Raw genomic sequence first — 23,573 nt, forward strand, 5'->3', positions numbered from 1 at the left:
GCTGCCCGACGGCGAGGCCACTACCACCAACGGCCCCCGGCTGGGCCCCCACCGGCACCGCAAGCTGCTGGCCGATGGCAGCTCCGAAGCCGATGGCGACAACCTGACGCTCAGCAGCTTCCTCCCCGAGCACTCCTAAGCCGGGGGCTTGGCGGCCCCCGCAAAGCAGAAGCAGCTGGAACGGACTCGGTCACCCCATTAAAGCGCCTCTCCTGCCCGGACGTGGTGGTCTCTTGGCTCCTGCCCACATCCCCCTCCCGAAATTTCGGTTCTCCATCCTCTTCTTCTGGCAGCAGCAGAAATGAAACCCCCACACACACACACACACTCCCTTCCCTGGGTGCTGAGCAGCTGGGGATGGCGGCTTTGGGTCCCCAGCCTCATGGCAGGAATGAAAAGGGTGGGGGACATGGCAGAAACACCGCTGGGGCCGGGTTGGGCACGTTTGTGGTGTCCCACACAGAGGGGCGAGGGGACCCCACCAGGACCCACCCCAGGGAGCAGGAACATCCCAGAGCTCTCCCTGCCACCCCTACGTCCCCACATCCCCACCCCAGTCCTCGCATGCTGTCCCCGTGTCCCCACCCCGTCCCCGTGTCCCCACATCCCCACCGCCCTCCTCACACCGCCCTTGTGGTTCGCAGCCCACGCTTGGGCACCGAAGCGTTTCGGCACATGCTGGTGGCCCCGTGGTGCCGTCCCCTGTGCCTCGAGAGCGGCCCTGGCCGCGTCCCCGGCCACGTGTTTACATTCACGCCCCGCTTCAAATATTTTCCACCCGGGCCCGGGCCCCCGGTGAATGTAAATGTTTATGGCGAGCCCGTGCGGCTTCTCAGAGGGACCCCAGAGTGCTGGGGGGGGGGGACACCACTCGTGTCCCATATTGGTGACACCCCCCAGGACTCGGTGTAGGGCTTTGAGCCATGCTAGGGGACCGGGGACAGTCACCCATGGGGTTCCTTACAGCAGGGAGGCGCCACAGGGTGGGCATTGCCCCCGCCGTCCCCACACCTCCACAGAGCCAACGTCCCCGTGTAAAAACCCCTCACAGGAGGCCACGTCCCTGCTTTTATGGGGGTTTGTGTGTCCCCGGGACAACAAGAACACACATGGGGTCTGTGGGGGTTGTCACCCCAGCCCAGCAGAGGAGGGGGCAGTGTGGGGGTGCTGCCCCCTCAGGGTGCCTCGCTTCGGGCCAGGATCCATTTTCTGTGGGGAAATACTGGGATTAGGATCGGGACCAGCCACCAGGGATCGCCCTATTTGGCCTGACGGGCTGCCACGGCCCAGCTCACAGCCCAGGAATCTGCAGGAGGCCAGCACGGGCGGCCCCGCAGTCCCAGGGGGGCGGCATGAGGGGAAAGGGGGCCATGTGGGACATGGGGACATGTGTGGGGACAGGGCCGTGTGTGGGGTACGGGGCCCTTTGTGGGGTATAGGGCCGTGCAGTGCCACACACGAGGCTGCACGCGCTGAGGTGCAGCCCTACAGGACAAGGCCTCCTCCCCCCCAAATCCCGGCGTTTTGCTGCCCCAGCAAAGCAAATTAGAGGCAGAGCCAGGCCCGAAATTTCCCAAATTGCCGGGTTGGGCTGGAGGTGGCTGTGCCACCCGCCCCGCAGAGCCCAGCCCTGCGGGTGTCCCCCCCCCCCCTTTCCCCTTTTCATCTGCCCTAAATTACAAAGCGGGGCCGGGCGGCGCGGCCCTGCCCAGCGCCGAGGGGCTGAGGCGTCCCTCCCCGGCGGCCAAAACGGCTCCGGGATGGCTGTGGGCACTGGCACCCGCTGCTGGGCTGGGACAGGGACAGGGACAGGGACAGGGACAGGGACAGGGACAGGGACAGGGACAGGGACAGGGACCCAAACCCAGACCCAAACCCAAACCCAGACCCGGACCCAGATGAGGAGCCAGGGGGGACCCAGCCCATGAGGGCCACATGTCCCCAAGCCATGAGGTGTCACACCAGGGGCAGTGGCCCTGCCACCCGACCCCAAAGAGGCTCCCACAGCTGGGGAAGGCGTTTTGGTGTTCCCTGGGTGCCCTTACACCCCCCAAAAATTGTCATCGCCCTCCCGTTGTGGTGATGAAGCCAGGCTGGATGCCGCTGGTGCTCCTCCAAGCTGCTCGGAGGGGCCCCGGCTCCATCCCCCCCTCTCCCCTTTAAGCTTTTTAGGATAATTTAAGGCCGGGTGAAAGCCGTCCTGGCAGCTGCGAGCAGCTGGCCGGCTGCAGACAGATGGACTGACGCGGTATTTTTGGGAGCGAGGGGTCCGGCTGCGCTGGGTGACGCCGGGCGAAACACGAAACGGGGACAGGGATAGGGACGGGGATGGGGACGGGGATGGGGACGCCTGCCCTCACCCCCCCCCCCCCCAGCCCTCTATCCCCAAGCCCTGGCTTTTTAGGGGGATTCTGGCAGGGTCCCCGGGGAGGCGCGGAGCCGAATAGCAAGGGGATGAGCTCACTGCGGCCGCCAGCGTCTTGAGCAATTTCAGCCCAGACAGCGCGGGCGGCGGGGGGGGAGCGTGGCCAGGGCAGGGGGACAAGGGGATGCCCCCCTCCCAGAGCCCGTGCCCCTATATGGGGACCCGCAGGGGTGATTTTCCCTATGTCTGCCCGCACCCCAAAGCAGAGATCCCCGCTCGGGAGCTTTTCCAGGCGGTGGGGGTTAGGAAACGGGCTCCGAAAACCAAGGGGGTTGGTCCCAAGCCCTGTTTGCCCCCAGGCTGCATCGTGAGCCCTTAAAAGTGGTGGGGGAGCAAGCCCCAAACCCTCCCCATCCCCGTCCTCATCCCAGTCCCCATCCGTGTCCCCATCCTTGTCCCTGTCCCCCCTTCTAGGATGCATGGATGGATGGATGGATGGATGGATGATCTATCAATCGATGGATCAATGGATCAATAGATGGATGGACGGGGCAGATGGGCAGAGCTCCCCCATGGGTTTCAGATCCCTTTTTCTCCCGGGGCAGATGGCTTGCAGGATGGGGTGGCTGTGCCCCATCAGCCCGCCCTATAGCAGGGTTTGGGTTTGCAGCGACAGCATCTGGCCCTGAAGCTGGGTCTGTGGGGCTACCCACGGCTCTGCAGGAGCCACCCTTTTACCTCCAGCCCTCTCAGCGAAGCCCTCCCCTTCCCCCCTCTTTCTGCTCCTGCACCCCAAAAAGGAGTGCGGGGACGCGGGGATGCAGAGGGGCGCCCCGTAAAGCCGAGAAGCCCCCAGCCGTGGGCTGTCCCCCCTTGGAGGGGGCCGTGGTGGGTCTGGGGGCCGCCTGCCCCTCGCCGGCCTCCCCTGCTCCCTCCCCAAAGCGGCCCTAATGAGAACAAGCTGGTCCGCGGCGCTCGCAGCCAGTGAGCTCCGGGCTGCGGCGCGGGAGGAGGAGGAGGAGGAGGAGGAGAGAGAAAGAGGAGGAGGAGGAGGAGGAGGAGGGAGAGGGACGAGGGCTCCATCCGGGCAGGCAGCAGAAAGGGCAAGAGGCGAGGTGCGTGGGACAGACCCGTCCTGCCGGCACCCTCCCGGCCAGGTGAGCTCCCCGAGCCCCACTCGTGGCGTGGGGCCCGCTCTCCCCAAAACTCCCACTTCCCCTGCACCCCGTGGCTCTTTTTTTCTGCCCCTTTTTTCTGCTCAAGCCCTGACTTTTTGGGGTGGCTGAGGGCTCAGCGGGACGGGGCCGCAGCCACGCGCCCGCGTGCGCGCCGGGGAGGATGCTGCGCCCGCACCACGTCGAGGCTGGGATTTCCTGCGTGGAGGAACTTTGCGTGGCCAGGCTGAGCCAGGAATGGGGCCGCACGGCGGGGATGGGGACAGGGGGGGCTGGGGGTGGCCCCGGTGCCCATTTGGGCTTCGCTTTTTGCCACCAGGGCCGGGGCAGCGGCTGCGCGTTGGCTCCGCTCGCTAACGGTGCCTCAACGCCGCCGCCTTCCCCCCAGGGGCCCCTCCACGGGGTGAAGGCGGCAGAGGGATGAAGAAAGAAGCCCCTGACCCCAAAACTTGTCCCCTAAATCCCCACTGGGGGCTGAAAGGGGGGCGGCCAGGCTGCAGAACGGGGGCCAGGGGGGCCGCCTCGCGCCCCGTGCTCGCTCTGCCCTAACGCAAACCAGATTTCTGCAGCGGGAGCGCGGCCGCCAGCCAAGTCCTGCTGGCTGCGGGGGGGAGAAAACGGGGACGGGATTGGGATTTGGGGGTGGAAGGAGAGGGGGAAGCAGGTCCAGGGATCCCCGTGGGGATGCTTCGTGTCCCGGCCCTCGTGGTGGCCCCGTGGCAGCTCTGGCCGGGGACAGTTTGCAGCCGGGGCGAGCGTTGGGAAACGCCGCTCGCGCCGGGGGCCGGCCCCCTCGGCAGCTCCGTCTGTGTCAGAGTTTCCACTGGAAAAACCTCAATTTTCAGGAATTTTCGACTCGGCCAAGCGGCCGTTGCTGGAAGCCAGCTCTTGGCTCTCGCCCCGGTCACCTCGCCACGCTCGCAGCGTCCTGGGGCCTTGAGCAATCCCAGCCAGTTTCCAGCTATTTTTACAGCGCGGCGTTGCAAAACAAACACAAAGCCCTGCTCGGCCTCGCTGGCAGCGGGGCGACAAAACCAAAGCCGTTTTTTTTTTTCCTTTTTTCCTTTTCTTAAAGAATTCTTAAAGAATTTTCACCTGGGTGAAGCCCCCCATGTAGGAACAGCCAGGCACACGCTCAGCCCTCCGCACCAGGGACGGAGCCGAGCGCCCGGTTCGGGGCGTGCGCATCGAGGCCGTTGCTCGGGGCAGAATTTGGGATTTTTTTTTTTTGCTCATTTTTCACCGTTTTCCCCCTGCTTTCCGCAGCACGAGTCCCGGGGCGATGGCAGGGTGGCAACTCCTGCTGCTGCTGCTGCTGGTGGTGGTGGTCTCGGCGCACGCCGCGGCGCCCCGGCACGCCGCGCTGCTGCCCGACGCCGGCGGCAGCGGGGACGGCGACGAGGTCTCAGCCACGCCGCCCGCCCGGCCGGTGACAGCGGGGCCGGGTCCCACGATCGGGGCCACGACGGGGACGGCCGTCACCAACAGCTCGGCGCCGGGCAACGTCCTGGACGGGCTGGTGGATTTCTTCAAGGAGTACACGCTGCTGGTGGTGGTGGTGGGCTCGCTGGCCTTCGTCCTGCTCTTCATCGTCTGCGCCGCCCTCGTCGTGCGGCAGAAGCACAAAGCCTCCGCCTATTACCCCTCGTCTTTCCCCAAAAAGAAGTACGTGGATCAGCGGGACAAGGCGGGGGGCGGCCGGGCTTTCAACGAGGTGCCCGAAAAAGCTCCGGACCCCGGCGCCGAGGAACCCCTGGACTGCAGCCGGCAGCTGCAGGCTGACATCCTCGCCGCCGCCCAGAGCCTCAAATCCCCCAACAAAACCCCGCTGGCCAACGGGGCCAGCGCCCGGGGAGAGCACGAGGAAGAAGAGGAGGAGGAGGAAAAAGGGAAGGAGGAGGAAGAAAGCGAGCCCCCTCCCCAAAACCAAGCTGCAGGGGGCACGGAGGAGGCCCCCGGGGTGCCCCAAGAAGCCCCCCCCGGTATCTAACGGGGCCGCCGGCGGACTCGGAGCTGGGTTTGTGCCCGCTCCCTCCTCTCCCCAAACCCCTGAAGACAAAGCACGGCCCCAAGGACCCGGCCCCAAGCACCTGGTGAAGGTTTTGCTGGTGGCCGGGACCTTCTGTAGGGTTTGGGGTGGTTCTGCAGGGGTTTGGGGCCATTCCACAGGGGTTTGGGGCCGTTCCGCAGGGTTTGGGGCCGTCCCAGCCCCGCTCCCAGCCGCCTTCGCCCTCCGCCTGCAGTGCCTGGGGGTGAGGGGAGCGGTGCCGTGCCCCCCGGAGGCGTTTTGCTGAGGTCCCCACCAAAAAAAAAAGGAGGAAAAACTAAACCAGCAGCACCTGGGCAGCAGCAGGAGGATTTGGGGACAGCGCCCCTGTCCCTGCGGTCGTACCCCGAATGTCACAGCCCCTGGCAAAGCACGGGGGAGGGAGAGCTCGGAGCGGAGCTGGAGTTTTGCCTTATTTTCTGCCCCCCTCGGCTCTGAATAAAGACGTTTCCACGCACGTTGCCTCTCCCGTGTGTTCCTGAGGCCGGTGCAGCTCAGGCTTGGGGACAGGCTGGGGCAGCAGGACCCTGTCCCAGCCCTCGTTGCACCCCATAAAGTGGGGGCAAACAGGAGGGTGAGAGGCTTCCTGATGTGAAAGTCGTGTCCCCGTTATCCCCCTGTCCCCATATCCCCAAAACCCTTTGCAGCCAGCAGGGTTTTATCCCCCCCCACGCTGTCAGAGGGGTTCCTGCACGCACAACGAGCCCCCTTGGCCCCAAAACAGACGTGGCCCTTGTTAAGATGGGGACAGGGAGGGTGATAAAAATCTCCCAGAGCAGGCAAAGCTTCCCAAAACATTTTCCTTCGGTGCTGGAAACCTCCAGCCAGGCTCCTGTGGAAAACCAGCGATCACAAGGCACGGGGGGAGCACAGGAATTCCCAAAAAATCCCCCCCAAACCATCTGCAGCATCCCCCAAGGCTCTCCCCTTCCTCCCTCGACCTGGTCCCAAGAATGCAGCCGCCAGCCCCTCAGGGCGCGTTTTGTCCCTCTCCACAGATCATTCGGCAGAGCTGAGGGTTGAACACTTTAATTACAGCTCCCCAATTAACCCCAATCCCCTCCCCGGGGGTGAACGAGCAAGGAAGAAGCCCCCCGAGGGCCGGGTTGGGGCTTCCCGGGGCCGCGCTCCCCACGCAGTTATCGCCCTCGAAGCGTTTCGGTGCCTCCCGGGGAGGAGCTGGGCACAGGGGGCAGCGTGTGGGGGGGTCCCAGATGGTGAAAAGAAGCTCCGAGAGCTGCAGGCAGCAACCAAACCCCCCCAGGAGCCGCGCGCCGCAGCGACACGCACCCCGAGCCGCGGCTCTGGCGGGTACAAGAAGAGCAAGGCAACGCTTCCCACTTAACTCTGCAAAACTTTAGGCAAAACGCCCCATCCTCCCCCAAAATGCAGCCCTAAACGGCAGGGCTGGCTCTCAGTCCTTTCCCTCGGAGGGTTTCAGACCAGTTCGGCTGCAGGAGCAGCGCCGGGCTGCGTGTGGGGTTCCACGAAAGCTCGAGTGATTGCACCGCAAATCCAGCAGGAAGGAGGAGAAGCCCCCCCGGCAGCCCCCGCAGCCATCAGTTGGCTTTCTGCTCCGGCTCCTCTTTCTTTGGGTGCTGCTTCAGCTTGTAGTCGGCCAAGGCGGCCTTGATTGCATCCTCAGCCAACACTAAGAAAAAAAACAAACACATTTTTAAGTTATTTTTTAAATAAATACTTCAAGAACAAGTTATTTACAACAAAAGGTGACGTTAAGAGCAGGAGCAGGCAGCAGGCACCAGCACTGCGGTTAGCAGGGAGCACGGTGCCTCTCAACGTCAGGATTTGAACTTTTTGTTTCTCATTTTCTCATCTATACAGACACCAAAAGATGGAATCGATGTGAAAATTCACAACCAAGGTCTGCACGTAAGCAAGGTTCTCTTGCAGGCCGATCTTTGCTGCTCCACGTGCAGAAAGTTTATTTAGAAATAAATAAAGCAGCCTCTGCAGTGCCCCCAGAAGGCTCGCCCTGCAGTCCAGCTGTTCAACTTTCCCAGCTCAACCCCGTACTTACTGGAGCAGTGCAGTTTGACCGGAGGAAGGCACAGCTCTTTCGCAATATCCGTGTTCTTGATCTTCAACGCTTCGTCAACCTGAAATGCAGTCAGCGTGTGGTCAGCAGCCACCTCACGCACACACACACACCACAGAGGTGCTCGCTGCAAGCTTTAAAGCTGCAGAGCCAACTGAATCGACACGGAAAAACATCTCAAACTGCTGAGGGCAGTAAGAGATGCTGAGAGCACACTGATGTGTGTGAAACCTCTTAACATTCCCTGTTTTCTTCTGTACCTGACACACAACGAGTTTAAGGAATGCCTCAGACAGAGCAGTGGTGGTAACAAACCACACTGTGACAGTGTCACTGCAGGGACTGTCCCCTCCCCGATCCCAACAGGCAGTTTGATTGCTTAAATACTTCAATATTTAAGCACAAGGCGCCACTTCCAACCCCGGCCGAGGCCCTTACCGTCTTCCCTTTAACCCACTCTGTTGCCAGGGAGCTGGAAGCGATCGCTGACCCACAGCCGAAAGTCTTGAAGCGAGCTTCGACGATCCTGCCGTTCTCATCCACTTCGACCTGGAAGAACACGGGGAAGAACACCTCAGCTCCACGAGGCACAGCCCAGGGCAGCAGGGACAAGCCTTGCCCAGGCTCCAGGGGACATTTTTACATCCAAACATGCTGACAAGGGCAAGCTGTGTCAAAACCCTGGCTGAGGGGAGGGAGACAGCAGCAGGCGTGGGCCTCGCAGTGTCCCCACGCTCTCCCTGTGTCAGCAGGAGCCCCGAGGTTCCTCACCTGCAGCTTCATGACGTCCCCGCAGGCCGGGGCGCCCACCAGCCCGGTGCCCACGTTCTTGGCATTGCGGTCGAGGGAGCCGACGTTGCGCGGGTTCTCGTAGTGATCCACCACCTGGCGAGGCAGAGACAACACCGTAGAATCATAAAGGTTGGAAAAAACACTCAAGATCACCCCCTCCCATCAATGTCACCCAGCGAGCCGCGTCCCCAAGCACCACGTCCAACCTCTCCTTGAACACCCCCAGGGACGGTGACACCACCACCTCCCTGGGCAGCCCGTCCCAACGCCTGGCTGCTCTTTCTGAGGAGAAATCTCTCCTAAATCCCAACCTGAACAACTCGGGGCCGTTCCCTCTGCTCCTATCACTGCTTACCGGTGAGGGAAGGCCACCCCCAGCTCCCCACAAATTCTTATCAGTTAGTTATAAAGCTCAATAAGCTCTCCCCACAGCCTCTATTCCAGCCCCAGCCGCCCCTCACAGGATTTGTGCCCCCCGCCCTTCACCAGCCCTGCCCCGAACCCACTCCAGGCCCTCAACGTCCTTCCCGTAGCAACGACGCCACAACCCCACACAGCGCTCGAGCTCCGGAGCTGCCCCCAGCCCCTCCAAAACCCCTCCCGGTTTCTCGGTGCCCTCCGCAGCCCCCAGCCCCTCACCTTTTTGTGGTAACCCAGCGCCGGCCCCGCCGCCCCGCGCGCAGGCCGCAGCAGCAGCGCCGCCCCCGCCCTCCCCAGCGCCGCCATCTTGCGTCTGGCTGCGCTCTGCCCTGCCCGCCCCTCAGGACCCCTCGTCGGCGAGGCCCCGAGCTGCCCGCGGCGCCGCCTGCTCTTCGGTCGAACCGCCGCGGGGCAAAACCGGGCAGCGCTCAGCTCACGGCGGCCGAGGAGCGGTGAGAAACCGGGAGCGGTGCGGCAGGCTGCGAGGGTTTCTCCTCACGGCGGATGAGCGGTGGGTGTGCGCTGCTTTGAGGCAGGCGCGGCGCGGGCAGCCCCAACGGGTGGCGGAGCGCGGCGGGCGCTGAGGGGAGCTGCATAAGATGGCGGCGGCGGGAGCTGAGGCGGCGGCGGCGGCGGCTGAGGAGGAGGCGGAGGGGGAGAAGCGGAGGCTGCCGCTGCCGGACCCGGAATCGGGCGGTGATTCGGAGGACGAAGGCGACTCGGACTCGTCAGGGGATGGCGAGGATGAGGAGAAGGAGAACGAGGCCGAGATCCAGCGGCTGGAGGAGCAGGTGAGGGGGGCGGTGAGGTGAGGGGGACCCCAGAGCCACCCCAGAGACCCCCTCGCGGTTGCTTTGGGCTCCCTCGGGGTGTCCCCGGCCTTGGCCGTGCTTTTCTGGGGTCCCCCGTGGGTCCCGAGGGTTTTAGGGGGGTCCCCGGTGTGGTGTGGGGCTGGAGGGGGGGGTTATGGAGCTCTTTCTCCTCAGAGAGCCCCAACGGGCAGGCGAAACGCGCTGAGGGGCTTTGGGGCCGGTCCCGTTGTTTTCCGTTAAGTTTTGGGACACCCAAAACACCTCAGGTTTATCACTGGAGCTGGTCCTTACTCATTCATAATGCCTGAGCAATTTTCTGCCGTGCGCCAGGTTTTGGCACCTGTGCTGCCGAGCAGGCTTTAGAGCTTAAAATTTGCTTTTTAGTACAGTTTTAAAGCTCAGTTAAAGTGTGTTTTTATAAACGTCTGTGGCCTGAAAGTATCCTGTGGGCACCACTGGAGCCAGCTGTGTGCAGGGAGAGAGATGCTGGGCTGGTTGCATGAACCTGTGAGGAGATTCACGTGCTGTGAGAGCATGTGGTGTTCTGCTAAATGTACTCTCACTTCTGCGTGTCTTTATGATGCCTTAAAAATCCACTTTTATTTTTTTCTTGAAGCTTTCCATCAACGCCTTTGACTACAACTGCCACTTGGACCTGATAAAGCTGCTCCGCCAGGAGGGAGAGCTGGTGAAGCTGAGGAGAGCTCGCCAGAAGATGAGCGAGCTCTTTCCCCTTACCGAAGGTACGGAGCTCAGCTTGCTGCTGCTCAGGGATCAGTCAGCAATTCAAAGGCGTTTTGGGGTGAAATCCCCTTGTTTCAGCAGTGAAATGCGTTTGTGCATGGTTTCCTGCAGGAACTCAAGATTTTGGTGCTTGCAGCTGCCCTGCCCTGCCCTCTGCTGTGGGGTGGAGCTGGCAGGAGGGGATGTTTTACGGGGCAGACAGCTTTACCTGTGCAGGGCTGGTAACGTGCAGCTGGGGGTGGCAGCACAGAAATGGTTTAGTCAGTGAGTGTGACTCAGAGCCCAGGCAAAACGCTGCCAAAAATTAAACTTTACAGGCAAGCGGCAAAAAATACCGTGGTGGCAGAAGCTGTGGGTAGCCCTTAAAGCGTGTAGTTCTTTTTCTTCCTAATAAACCCAGAGGCAATGTAAATACCACAGAGGCTGTTCCGCCGGTGTACTTTTAGCCTTGGCAAGGGAAAGTTTCCTTTTATGCGTGTGGGAACTTGCAGCCTCTGGAGCCGTTTATTGTTTCCTGTAAAATGGGAAGAAGGTGTGCCACTCTGTGGCTCTTGGGTTGCTGGTGCACTCAGATCTTCTACACAAACTACCAGTAAATTGCTGCTTGCAGCTGCAGCTTTTTTTTAAATAAATGTGTGCTTGTTTTGTACCCAGCTGGAGAGGTCTGTGCCAAACTTTTCATTTAAATTAATTGTAATTGTGGCTAAAGTTGCTTTTTTCCCCATTGTCCCTCTCTGTGTTTTTAAGTCTATTATTTAAAAACTCCAAACGCTTTAACAAACAATTGAAGTTATTTTTTCTGAGCTTTTTGTGACGGGTTCTGAACTTGTTGGTTTCAGAAATCTGGCTGGACTGGCTGAAGGATGAGATAAAGATGGCTTCTGAGATCTCAGAGCGAGAGAAAGTTTACGAGCTGTTTGAGAGAGCCGTGAAAGACTACATCTGTGAGTTCTTAATATTTGCTATAAAACGTATTGTTACATTCAGATTACACCTTTCTAGGGAAATCTTTTCGTTCTAATGCAGAAATTGCATCAAAAATATTAGCATGGAGTGATCCTCACGTTGTTCTGAAGTGTTCGAGTTACAGGCCACTTAAAGGCAATGCTTTAAGTACCACTGCAGTCTGAGATAGTCTAAGCTAACATTAAAAAATATTTAAAATGCATTTTTTGCACTTTTCTAATGTCCATAAGGAGCAGGTATTGTGCTTGGTTAAGGAATTCTTTCTGCATTACCCACGGTACGTTCTTGAGCTCTTTTTTGAGGAGAATGAGTGCTGTTGAGATGCTCACTCCTGCTCTCACCTTCTGTGTTGGTTAGCGCTGCCTCTGTTGTCATTTCCGTTATGTGACAGCTCCTAAAACAGCCTGTGGTTGCTGTCCTGGAGGTAGCATTCCTGAAATGCTTTGATGTGGAAGAACCTCACCGTGTGGCCCTTGTTAAAGCGAGGGCAGCACGTGGTGGCTCCTCTCTGTTTGTCAGGAGCTGCCTGCAGCCATATGCTGCATGCTGCCTGGGTGTTGTGGCAAGGTGCTGAAAACGTGATGTTAGGAGCAGGGAAGGACTGGTATCATCAGAGGGGAATCTCTTCCAGAAAATTGATGTAAAATGTCCCAGCACGAGCATGGCTGGCACTGCTGGGTGTTGGTGGGAGTTCAGGAAGGTGAAGAGCTGAGAAGAGGGGACCCTCTGGATCTGCTGCCAGTAAGGACCACGAGGGTGACTTCTTCCAGAAGACCAACTGTAGCTGTTGGTACCGAACCAAGAGCATAGAATAAAACGTTTTTTCCTTTACTATATCGAGTGGTAAAGAAAACTGTGTCCTGGTCTACTTGTGTTTGGGGAGCAGAGACCCCTTTCTGGTTTTCAAGGTCCTTAGCTCACCTGTTTCTTTCTCCTAACCTTGTTCAGGTCCTGAAATCTGGCTGGAGTACGCCCAGTACTCGATCGGCGGCATCGGGCAGGAGGGAGGAATCGAGAAGGTTCGCTCGATATTTGAGAGAGCCTTAACAGCCGTCGGGCTGCACGTGACAAAAGGAACGGCTCTGTGGGAAGCGTACCGCGAGTTTGAGAACGCCATCCTGGAAACAGCACAGGTAAGGCCAATCCCCTGGGCTACTGCAAGGAAAAACCTCTGGTGTTGCTTCTGAAGTCATCTCGTGCTGCTCCTTTGTCACACACTGAGCAAAGGGGCTGTGGGGTCGCTCAGCTGTTACTTCTCAGCTGTAGGAACCGGTCCTGTGCTCTGGGAAAGGTGTTCTCTGTGTTTGTTGGTGTAATAATGAGTCTGTGCTTAAATAAGATCATAAAATTTCACATCTGGAAGCAAAATTTCTGTGCTTTAGCTTGAGCTGACAAGAATAATGTTAAACCAACTAGCTTTGCTATTAAGCAGCTTCATTATTAGCATTATTATTCTTTCCAGTGAATACTTCTGCCCATAATTGATCATGTTTGCATTTCTAGGCTGTCCTCCCCTTCAGCATTGAGCTCATTCATTGTCTCACCCTTTTTGCAACTTAGGGATTATAGCGTATTACCCCTGGAACATGCAGGCTTGATGTCTACAAAGGATAGATACCTTTAGAAGATGTCCAGAACATGAATATTTCCATTTCCTTTCAGCTTACCACATAAGATACATCAGTTAATCAGTAATGAAATGCCCTAACACAAGGGTAACGGGCGAACACCCTTCCCCTGATAAACAGAAAGGAATCTGGAAGCTTTAAATCATCCGTGTGAGCAGCAGGGATTTATTGAAAACCTCTCTGGCAGCCCAGTGGGCTTGTGGAATGGCACGATCACACGCTGGTTATCTCCAGGTTTTCGTTTCCCAATGTGTGCCTCAGCTTTCACCGAGGAACATTTTTTACATTCACCCAATTCAAATCCCAGCGGTTCCCAAGTTTTAGCTTTCCCAGCAGCCACCTGAGATGCAAGTTGCCTACGTCTGTGCTTCAAGGCTCGTGTAGTCATTTGGAGCCCAGATCCCCAGCCCATAAACAATACCCCCTCGTGTTCCTCGGCTCAGGCTTGAGGGAGCTGATTAAATTCCAATCCTTTTGTTTGTAGCCAGCTCCTGGCAGCGTTCCGTCGCCCGAGCAGCAGCAGATGCTCTGCAGCCAGCTTGAGAGGATCCACACGCTGTTCAGGCGCCAGCTGGGGATCCCGCTGTTAGGTGAGAGCCTTTGCACTGGGGGGGATGGCGTGAATCGACCGGTACAGTGAGGCTTTAGTTGTGATTATTCCTCTGGTAGAGCCACGCAAATTGCAGCTGTGATATCTGAACATTCCTTACTCGGTTACGTTTGCCTGTCTTTGGGGTCCCTTGAATGCTGCGCGTTTCCCTTTTATTCAGAAATATTAATTGAAACTTGGTTTGTCTGTTCCTTCAGTGCATAATTTGAGATCATTTAGGCCAAGTACAAGTAATTAGCATGAAACACGACCATCAGGAGCTAGGAATTCAGCTGTGAAGCTCACTGTACAGGAATCTTGGTTGGTAGGAAAATAATACGTGCTGACAGCTGGGTTGTTAGTCTGCTGTATCAGGTTCATTTAACTTTAAACTCCTTGAGTCCCTTTTCTTGGTTCGTTGTCTCCTTACAAGAGAAGTCGAGGCAGAGATCTTTGACTTCTTCATTTATGTATTGGAAGAATCTGGGTTGGCTTCTGCTTTAAAGACTTGGGAAGATCTTGGGACTTTTGTTCTTGTAAAGCAAAGCCATTAGCTTTAAAATAACTTGTCCTGAGTTTGTGTTCAAATTACTCTATATATGATAGTGTACAACCCCTTAAAGGTGTAGTAGTGTAGCAGTTAATATACAAACAGAAATACTCATTTATTAGAATGAAACATAAATTGAATTCTTATTTAGTCCATTGATGGCATTAATGATGTGGTTTCCTGTCTCTTTTCATAGATATGGAGGCCTCATATGCTGAATACGAGGAATGGTCAGAAGAGCCAATACCAGAAACAATAATAAAGAACTACAAAAAAGCTCTGCAGCAACTGGAGAAGTGTAAACCATACGAAGAGGCACTGGTAATGCTTTTACTTTCATGTTGCTGTAAAAATAACAATTAATTGGTTTGTGGTGATTTTTTTTCTCTAGTCTCTCAGATAAGGGAGCTCCCTTGAGCATGGTCAGCTGGCTGGCAGCTATGAGCAATACGCAAGGCACTTCATAATCAGATGTGCTGGAAATTTTTGAAGCTGCTGATATTTAGAGGCCAAGCTCGTGTTTGAAATTTTGCCTGAGACCTACCCTGAGTGACAGTTGTGCTGTCTGAATCTCGCTTTGTTGAGAAGGTTTTTATTTTTCCCTTTCCTATGTGTTTTATAGCTGGGTGCTGAGACTCCAAAGCTAGCAGAGTACCAAGCTTACATCGATTTTGAGATGAAAGCAGGTGATCCAGCTCGCATTCAGTTGATCTACGAGAGGGCTTTGGCTGAGAACTGCCTTGTACCAGATCTTTGGGCACGCTACAACCAGTATTTGGTAAGGCAAACAGAAATGTTTGGGGTTTTATTTTTTGTTTTTGTCTTTTTTCATTTTAATATGTTAGTGGTTGATAAATAACAGGAGGTGTTCTCCCAGTCCTGTCACATTGTCTTCAAATTCTCCAGAAGCTGATTTCTACTTCACCTTATTTTCAGTGGTGTATTTATTGATCAAGCGAGCGTTTGCTCAGTTCTTCCCCCAGCTTTGTATTTTCTCTGCAGAATTTGTCTTGGGCGCTCTGGCTCACAGGTACTTAAAACTTGGTGTGCTTATTTCAGGACCGGCAGCTGAGAGTGAAAGAATTGGTCTTGTCTGCTCACGATCGCGCTGTTAGGAACTGTCCCTGGACAGTTGGGCTCTGGATTCGCTATCTTCTGGCGATGGAGAGGCACGGAGTTGACCACTGCATTATTTCTGGTAAAGAAATATCTCAGCAAACCTTCTTCACAGTACAGAAGCACTTCTTGTTGTGCTATGAATGATGTGTCACAAGTGGTGACCTGCAGGATTTGGTGTAGCCCTTCTCCAGCAGTCTTAAAGCCAATGAGATTTACAGTAGCGTGCTTCCAGGGCACAGCTGTTACGGTTGAGCAGCTTTGCTTCTAAGCAAGCTCTTTATTTCAGCTTTACTTCAATGTTGCTGAATTTAATGGGCTTTTACATTGAATTCCTTAAACAATTTACTATATTTAGGGCTTCTTGTGTTTTCGTTGTCCTGTATGCTGCAGCTTGTTAACTTTATCAATAATTGAAAAGTAAATACATGTTTTTTTTTTTTTTTTTTTACCCCCTCCCGTTTCTTACAGAAATATTTGAAAAGGCTCTGAATGCAGGTTTTATTCAGGCAACGGACTACGTAGAAATCTGGCAGGCATATCTTGATTACCTAAGAAGAAGAGTGGATTTTACACAAGGTACGTATGATATGTTTGAATAAATGAGTTTTATGTATCTGAAACAGTGATGTTACTTCAAAAAATAAAACACAGTCAACACTAGTTTCATATTCTTCACAAATAGTACTTTCTTGCCTGTCAGTGTGCATAAAATATAAGAATGTACTTGTTTTAGAGTAGCTCCTTGCTGAAAAAATAGATTGTGCTGTCACAAAAATTGTGTTTTATATGTTAGGTACTTGGTGGGGGTTGGTGTTTGTTTTGTTCTGGTATGCAAGCTTTACTGAAGTAGCAAGTTTTATTTATTTCCTGCTGAAAGAAAATCATTAGGGGTGTAATCTCTGTAAGAGATTTTAGTGGATAGGAAACAAAAATTGTTGTTCTAAGGTGGTTCTTTCTCTTTTTTTGAAGACTCAAGTAAAGAATTAGAAGAGCTGCGATCTGCATTTGCCCGTGCTGTGGAGTATTTGAAACAAGAAGTCGAAGAGCGTAAGTTAAATCATCCCGTGTATTGCTTTGTCTTGTGCAGAATCCTTTTTTCATAAGAGTAGCTTTCCATATAATGTTTAACTTGTCTTCAGGTGTCTCAGACATTTTAGAAAAAGATGAATACTCCACCTATGACCTAAAACTTGTTTAATAAACACCCTATTTCCAAGAGCCATTCACAAATAGTACTTATTTTTATTCCCAGGCTTTAGTGAAAGCGGAGATCCATCCTGCACCATCATGCAGAACTGGGCAAGAGTTGAGGTGATGTTTCTGTCTGCTCTATTTTAATTGCTAGAGTAGAGGAAATCTCTCTTTAAACATTCCAACCTCTCGTATGCGTTTTGTCTGTAACTTCAAGGAGTAAATCTTTGTTTCTGTGTCTGGGCTGGTCAAGCACATAATGTAGCTTTAGGACTGAAGGAAGACATCATAGGAGAGACATCATGACATTTTCTCATCCTTCCTTTGCCCCAGGCTCCTATGAACCTGGATAAGATTACTTTTGTGCTATAATTTCTCTGTATGATGCATGGGATGGCTTGCCAGTCTCAAATCTTGTAATTGTCCTGCCCAAAGTTGGCCCTGGATTTGAATTGATTCCTTTTCACTTTCTGTGTGCTCCTGGAGGGAGAAGTAGGACTCCTATAGTGAGTTCAGGTGAACTTCACTTGGGTTTTTAACCCACTTCCCCCCTTTTCCACGTTCTCCCAGTTAGTAACAGAAATGAAGTAATTGTTTTAGATCAAGAACTGTGTTGAACTGCCACTTTAGGTACAATAACGAATAACGACAGAAGGAAAAGTTCAAAAGCAATTGTCTCAAATGCCTTATAACAACCAAAATGAAGTGTCTGTGGGAGCTGGAAACCAAGATTGATGCAAGGGGTGGGCATGGGAGGTGTCACTCAGTGGTAGGAGTACACTAGGTGTTCACTTCTGTCTTCTGGGTTTGCATGCATAAGCTTTGGTGTTTTGTGGGGGAGGGAAAGAGGCAGGGGGGTTGTGGTGATGGAACAAAGAATCCTGACCTGTACTGAGTGTGCGGAGTGCTGCTTCACAGGCCCGCTTATGTAACAACATGCAGAAGGCCAGAGAGCTCTGGGACAACATCATGACTAAAGGGAACGCCAAATATGCAAACATGTGGCTGGAGTATTACAACCTGGAAAGGTAAGAGCTTGGCTGGACAATAGTTAATTTAACTGACCTCATCTGCGTGAGACAAGGCTGATCTGCTCAGTGTTGGTACGCTCCTTAGGAGTTCACAGTCTGCTTTTGAGGTTCTTAGTTCAGAAATATTACAGCAACAAAACCTAGTGGGAGCTAGCTAGGGAGAGAGGAAGAGTGTTTGCACAGAACATTGTTAACTGTGCTGCTTTTTGATTGTGGTGTGGAGGATTGGCTCCTTACTGCTGTGTTTTCCTTTCCTAGAGCCCATGGTGATACTCAGCACTGCAGGAAGGCCTTGCATCGAGCCGTGCAGTGCACAAGTGACTATCCAGAGCATGTCTGCGAGGTGCTGCTCACGCTGGAGAGGATAGAAGGTAGCAAACTGCAAGACATTTCATTTCACTGTCCAGTTCCATTTTACTGTCAATAATAGAGTGAGCTTTGATCCAGTATTTTGTCATCTGGTGAAGGCTCGCTTTCTTTTGTCTACCGTAGCATACGCAAGCAGTTCTTTATTTTCTTTTCTTCACCTTTTCAGGCCTGGTTTAGAGCCTGCTGAAATTGATTTGTTTTTTCCATGCCTTTTGGTGGCATTGTATGATTAAAAAGAGGTTTTTGCTCTGCTTGGATTTTGTTTTCTTTGAAGGCCATTCATTTAATTTATATTAAATGTTCGTGTGTAATGGCTAATACTAAGAGTAAGGTTTATGACTTCATTGATTCTTTTTTTTTCCTAGAATTGTATTTCCAAGCTATGGGAAGGCTAAATACAAAGCTTTTATTTCTTAATTCCCTAGGAACGTTAGAAGACTGGGATGCAGCTGTGCAAAAAACAGAAAACAGATTAGCACGAGTTAACGAACAAAGAGCAAAGGTCAGAACTTTGTGAACTATAAGCAGTTTATAGGAAATATCTATTTTAAGATCAACCTTGACTGTCAGATTTCTAATGTTGCTTTGTACAGATAAGCTTAAATTGTCTTAAAGCTTCGGCGCTATTGATTTTAGTTTAAAAGTATAATTTAACTTCTTTAGTGCTTTTTTATGTTTCACCTTTTGACACTTGGATGAATATAAGAGTAACAGGAGTGCTCTAGGAAAAAAATACAAGAGCAAATAATTGACATGTGTTTTAAATGGTGGTTCCATTAGCTTTGTGTTTATATACCTTAGGAGAAAACCCTCCAGGTTCAGTACTGTAGAAAACAGTGCATGAGGATGCTCTGCAGCATGCAGTTGCTTAAATAAGAATCTCTTTCTTAGGTCGCTGAGAAAGAAGCTGCTCTGGCAAAGCAGGAGGAGGAGAAAGCTGAGCAACGAAAGCAGGCTCGGGCAGAAAAGAAAGCTTCCAAAAAGGCTAAAAAAAATAGAATTGGAGACAAACGCAAAGCTGATGATGATGACGAAGGTGAATGGGGACGAGAAGAAGAAGGTAATAAAACAAATGTGTCAGTCCTCTGTCACTGGGGTTACTGGGTGCTTGCCTGCAGTTAGAGGCAGATGAAGAAGTGCTCTCACTGTCTTCAGAGCTGCAGTTCTTTCAGGGCCTTTTTCTCCCAGGAGACCTTCATTGTATTAGCAAAATGAAAGCAAGATGAAATGTTTTTTGGCTAGCTGAAGTACATGCCTAAAAGAACTTCTAGAGATTATTTTTTTTTTGTAGATTTCTCTTATTTCAGAGAAATATTGTGATTTCTTCTCAATTTAATTTTCCTGAGTCATCAAATGATGCTGAAGCATGCGGAATCTAAACTTGGTTATTTGATATTAGAGTAGTCTCTTGGAGGGTGGTACCAGAAGATCTTAAAGATTGTTGCCACTGGGAGTATGGGAAGCTTTTATTTCTTTTTTAATAAAGATGCTATTTGACAGAGAGCATGAGTCAGAAGCTGTAACTGACAAAACCAAATATTGTCAGTGCTTCCATTTAAATCCTTACTGTCTTGGTCAAGTAATCTGTTTCGCATTATTAAGAACCCGAGGGAGGTTTTTATTGCCTTTGAGCTGTCATTGTGTTTTCCATCTCATTCATATTTGCTATTTCATGATTCCATGGTGGTAATGAAGGGCAGTCTAATTTGAGTGCTGAGTGAAATGGTGTGACTTCTCTAGTAACGCTCTCAATTTCATTACTCAGCAGAGCAGCCCAGCAAGAGGCATAAGGGAGACGGCGATGGTTTACTTCTTGAAGAAGACATGGAGTTAGAAACGGGGCTGTTTGGAAGAAGTGGAGCTGAAAAACCAGACCGGCCGGCAAACCAAAAGCAAAAGCCATCCACCAGTCGCAAAGACATCCCCAAAGTTCTGCACGACAGCAGTAAAGATAATGTTACCGTCTTTGTCAGCAACCTTTCCTATAACATGGCAGAACCCGAAGTGAAACTGAAGGAGCTTTTTGAGAGCTGCGGGGAGGTAGAGCAGATCCGCCCGGTGTTCAGTAACAAGGGGACGTTCCGGGGCTACTGCTACGTAGAATTCAAGGATGAGAAATCTGCTCTCCAGGCTCTTGGGTTGGATCGTAAAGTTGTGGAGGGAAGACCGATGTTTGTTTCTCCTTGTGTTGACAAGAACAAGAATCCAGACTTCAAGGTAAACTTTTATTTGCTCAAGAAGTGGGTTCAACAGTGGGACTGCGTTGGAAAGCTGGCAGGATGTGTTGCTTCCTGAGTTCCTGCATCTAACAAATTGATGTTGTATTACTTTGGCGTAGTTACCTGATGTTAATTCTACGATCTGTGCTTTTCTGCTTCACTGGGTTATGTGCAGAAAAACTCAGTATTCAATTAGTGACGCTTGAGCAAGAAGACAGACATATCAATGGTTCTTTTTTTTGTAAAACAAAGATAATGTTTAAAAACTTAACTTCTAAGAATTCCTCGCACGTCCTTGGTGGATGACTGTTTATATGCAAATATCTCTCAAGATATTACTAATGGCTTTTTTATGGTGTGGGTGTTTTCTGTTAATCTCACCTTTTCACTCAAAAGGTTGAGAGATCTATAATAGGTTGAAATTCTTTGTTTCTGGCTGGCTTGAGAACTGACAGCCTTTTTTATTTCTTCAGGTGTTCAGGTATAGTACCACACTGGAGAAACACAAACTGTTCATATCTGGCTTGCCGTTTTCCTGCACTAAGGAAGAGCTGGAAGATGTGTGTAAAGCACATGGGAACGTGAAGGACATTAGGCTGGTCACCAACCGAGCAGGAAAACCCAAGGTAGGTGTCCTTAATACTCTGTTAATTTCAATGAAATCCTTCAGAAGGGAACTCTTCATGAGATTTGGATATAAAACATAGGTTTTGTAGCTTAAGGTAAGTGACTTAATTATTGTTGCCAAACGGGCTTTGCATTAAAACTCATAGAAGTGCATGGATCTACGTAACCTGGTGTGTCTTTGTGCCAACAAATAAAAAATAGGAGGGGGAAGATTTTTTTTTTTTCTGAAATACTAATTAAATTACATGAGAAAAATGTGTGATATGAAAAGGATGGAGGGAAAGAGGTCTGCAGTATTTTCAATACAGTAAAAAGAGGCATCAGTAAGTCTGCAAAGAACATTTGTTTCTAAAATAACTGGCTGGGGTTCACCTGGTATAACTGATCCCCATCCTCTATCTTCAGTTCCTTCATGCTATTGTGCATAACACCTGCTGCAGTACTGGATTTGCCAGTGAGAAATGAGACACCTCTCTGACAGGGTTTGTTATGTCCATTTTGCAATAAATGGGTGCTTCTTAAATAAGAGACTGTCACGCAGAGAAAGAATGACTGAAACTAGGTTACCTCTTCCCTTATTTAGGGCCTGGCCTATGTGGAATATGAAAACGAAGCTCAGGCCTCGCAGGCTGTGCTGAAAATGGACGGCCTGACAATTAAGGAACACGTCATCAAGGTGGCGATCAGTAACCCGCCTCTCCGAAAGCTGCCGGACAAGCCCGAGGCAGGCAGAGCCTCGCAGTTTGCAGTACCACGACAGATTTATGGAGCGTAAGTATTAGCAAGGGTTTCCCAGTGCTTAACAAGCAAACACTGGGGTTGTTTGCAGGCTACAACGTATGCAGCATCATCCAAAAGATGAGGGAACGCCTGAAAGGTACTGAATCAAAGAATTGGAGTTAATGGGTTGAGGAAAAGCAGATCTCTCTGTACGTTACTGATAGGAACAGGTTGGTAGTGACTGAGTACAGCAGCGTTGGACTGAAGCTGTTCTTTTTTCCTTCCAAGTGCTCCTGCTGCTTACGGTTGGTGTTGCAGTGGAGGTGCTCTGTGGATAAAACCACGGAGCTTCAATTCCTGGGGTCTGTTGGGCGGTTGTTTTCTGTCAGGACTTCACTGTGCTGATTCAAAGGTCGTCTGTTGAAAGCTTTTCACTACTTACTACTGAAACGGATGACAAGAATAATATTTAAAGGGGTGTTCCTTTTAGGGAACAAAGCCCTTTTTCTCTTCCTAAGCTAGAACAGTGTGTTCAGAGAGCTTTGGGGTATTCTGAAATGTCACTTTTCCCTCTGCAGGCGAGGGAAGGGAAGGACGCAGCTGTCGATGATGCCTCGTGCGTTGCAGCGCCAGAGTAATCCTGTGGCTAAGGCTGAGAACGGGATGGTCCAGAATTCACCAGCAACTTCATCTGAACCTGCTGAGGAGCCGAAAAAGATGTCCAATGCTGATTTTGCCAAGATGCTACTGAACAAGTGAGCAGGAAGTCTGCAATCAGCTGGTCTGGTAAAATGTGAAATGCCTTTATGGAAGCCATGTTGTGTCCTTATGCTAGCAGGGAGAGAACGCCAGTCACAATCAGGTGTAAATACTGCTCGGGACTGCTGCATTCATTAAGATCAGTGTAGGATGGTACAAATCCGTTTTCCTCTGTTTTTAAGAGCAAAGAGTTATACTACGTTCTGGTAAAATGGCATTATGTGATCCCTCATATTGAGGGTACCGAGGGGGGAAATACTTCCTGTACAGGTTGGATGCCACAACATTTTTTTTTCTGAATACTTTACAAATCTTTCTCTTTCATTAACGAACGAGATGCGATGTGAAAGCCTAGGGCTGACCTGGTCGAGCTCCGCCGCTCAGAAGTTCAGATTGTGATTGCAGTCATTCTCTCTGACAACACACCCACGTTCCACCAAAACACTCACACGCACGGAAATTCATCTCCTTCCATTAAGAGTTAAATGGCAAATGCTAGTAACTTCACCACAATGGCCTATTTTAGTATTGGGAGAGTTTCTATACATCGGTGTGTATATGTATATACACAAATATACATATCTATGTATTCCGTTGATGTTCTGTTCGAGTTGACCTGTTTTTTATATTGTGTATTTGTAAAAGACATTGAAATTATTTTTAAGTGTCATGGATAATATTAGCTCCGTTTGTTTTTTCCCCATGGAAGCTGTACATGCTCTTGCTGAGGACCATTCTTGTTTGTTTTTTTTGCTAGCTAGCCCATACGTCTTTGGCAGGTGGTTTCTGTATGGTTTTGTACAAATGTGAAGTGCAAGCTGACGTTCCCTGGTTTATTAAACTCAAGTTCTCAAAGGTTTTCTATAAATACTGTTGCTTTTGTTGAAATGTGGGTGTTGGAATTGCACTTACCCTATGGCAGCTAGGTAATACTGATGTACCTCACCTCTCGGGTGCACTGAGATCGTGTCCTCATGTACCTGTAAGTCGTTCACTCCCTTTAGTGTTAATATCTTGAACCACTTCAGTAATCACCTCAGACTTGAGAATAATCTGGCTATTGTGGATAGAAATATCACTGCTTGCCTGAACCTGCTGCTACCTTGCAGTCAGCAGCTGGGGTTTGGAGGGGAGGGGGCACAGCAGGACCGAGTTCACTTGTACAACACAAGCACTGCTGCAAATAAACACTGTTTTCAGTGCTTACATCCTGTGCTCATTTGGCTTGGCTTTACTTTGTCTGCTTCCTAGCTGTGGCATCAGCAGGTTTGGGGGTAGTATTGCTATACTATAGGGTCCAAATTCTTCTTGTGGAGCCCACCTGCTCTGTGCATCAAGTGTGGGCTAACCACTCAGCACCATAATGATGCAACAACACTGTAGCTCCATCTGCT

The 23,573-nt window shown here is 51.7% G+C and overlaps 3 protein-coding genes across 3 annotated transcripts; 2 read left to right on the forward strand and 1 right to left on the reverse strand.

Annotated features, from left to right (window-relative positions):
- Window positions 1–4,846: 4,846 nt before the first annotated feature.
- On the forward strand, window positions 4,847–5,679 carry TMEM119 (transmembrane protein 119; the record flags this gene model as incomplete). Its single annotated transcript, XM_032199054.1, has 1 exon — window positions 4,847–5,679. A coding segment is annotated over one exon (684 nt), but the record flags the coding sequence as incomplete, so codon positions are not given.
- Window positions 5,680–6,600: 921 nt separating this feature from the next.
- On the reverse strand, window positions 6,601–9,161 carry ISCU (iron-sulfur cluster assembly enzyme). Its single transcript, XM_032198943.1, has 5 exons — window positions 9,075–9,161; window positions 8,415–8,528; window positions 8,082–8,192; window positions 7,626–7,704; window positions 6,601–7,238 (listed from the first exon to the last, which is right to left on the reverse strand). Exons 1-5 carry the CDS (start codon window positions 9,159–9,161, stop codon window positions 7,147–7,149), a joined length of 483 nt encoding a protein of 160 aa, XP_032054834.1. The 3' UTR covers window positions 6,601–7,146.
- A 198-nt stretch (window positions 9,162–9,359) lies between these two features.
- SART3 (spliceosome associated factor 3, U4/U6 recycling protein) lies at window positions 9,360–23,038 on the forward strand. The gene is made up of 20 exons (XM_032199055.1): window positions 9,360–9,374; window positions 9,476–9,646; window positions 10,284–10,410; window positions 11,251–11,355; window positions 12,326–12,510; window positions 13,490–13,595; window positions 14,341–14,465; window positions 14,767–14,922; window positions 15,204–15,342; window positions 15,732–15,839; window positions 16,233–16,310; window positions 16,516–16,574; window positions 17,373–17,482; window positions 17,744–17,856; window positions 18,280–18,356; window positions 18,746–18,914; window positions 19,623–20,071; window positions 20,547–20,699; window positions 21,284–21,471; window positions 21,999–23,038. The coding sequence occupies exons 1-20, from the start codon at window positions 9,360–9,362 to the stop codon at window positions 22,177–22,179; spliced, it is 2,814 nt and encodes a 937-aa protein (XP_032054946.1). The 3' UTR covers window positions 22,180–23,038.
- The last annotated feature ends 535 nt before the right edge of the window (window positions 23,039–23,573 follow it).

This window comes from Aythya fuligula, chromosome 17 (genome assembly GCF_009819795.1).
Source record: "Aythya fuligula isolate bAytFul2 chromosome 17, bAytFul2.pri, whole genome shotgun sequence".
Taxonomy (NCBI): Eukaryota; Metazoa; Chordata; class Aves; order Anseriformes; family Anatidae; genus Aythya; species Aythya fuligula.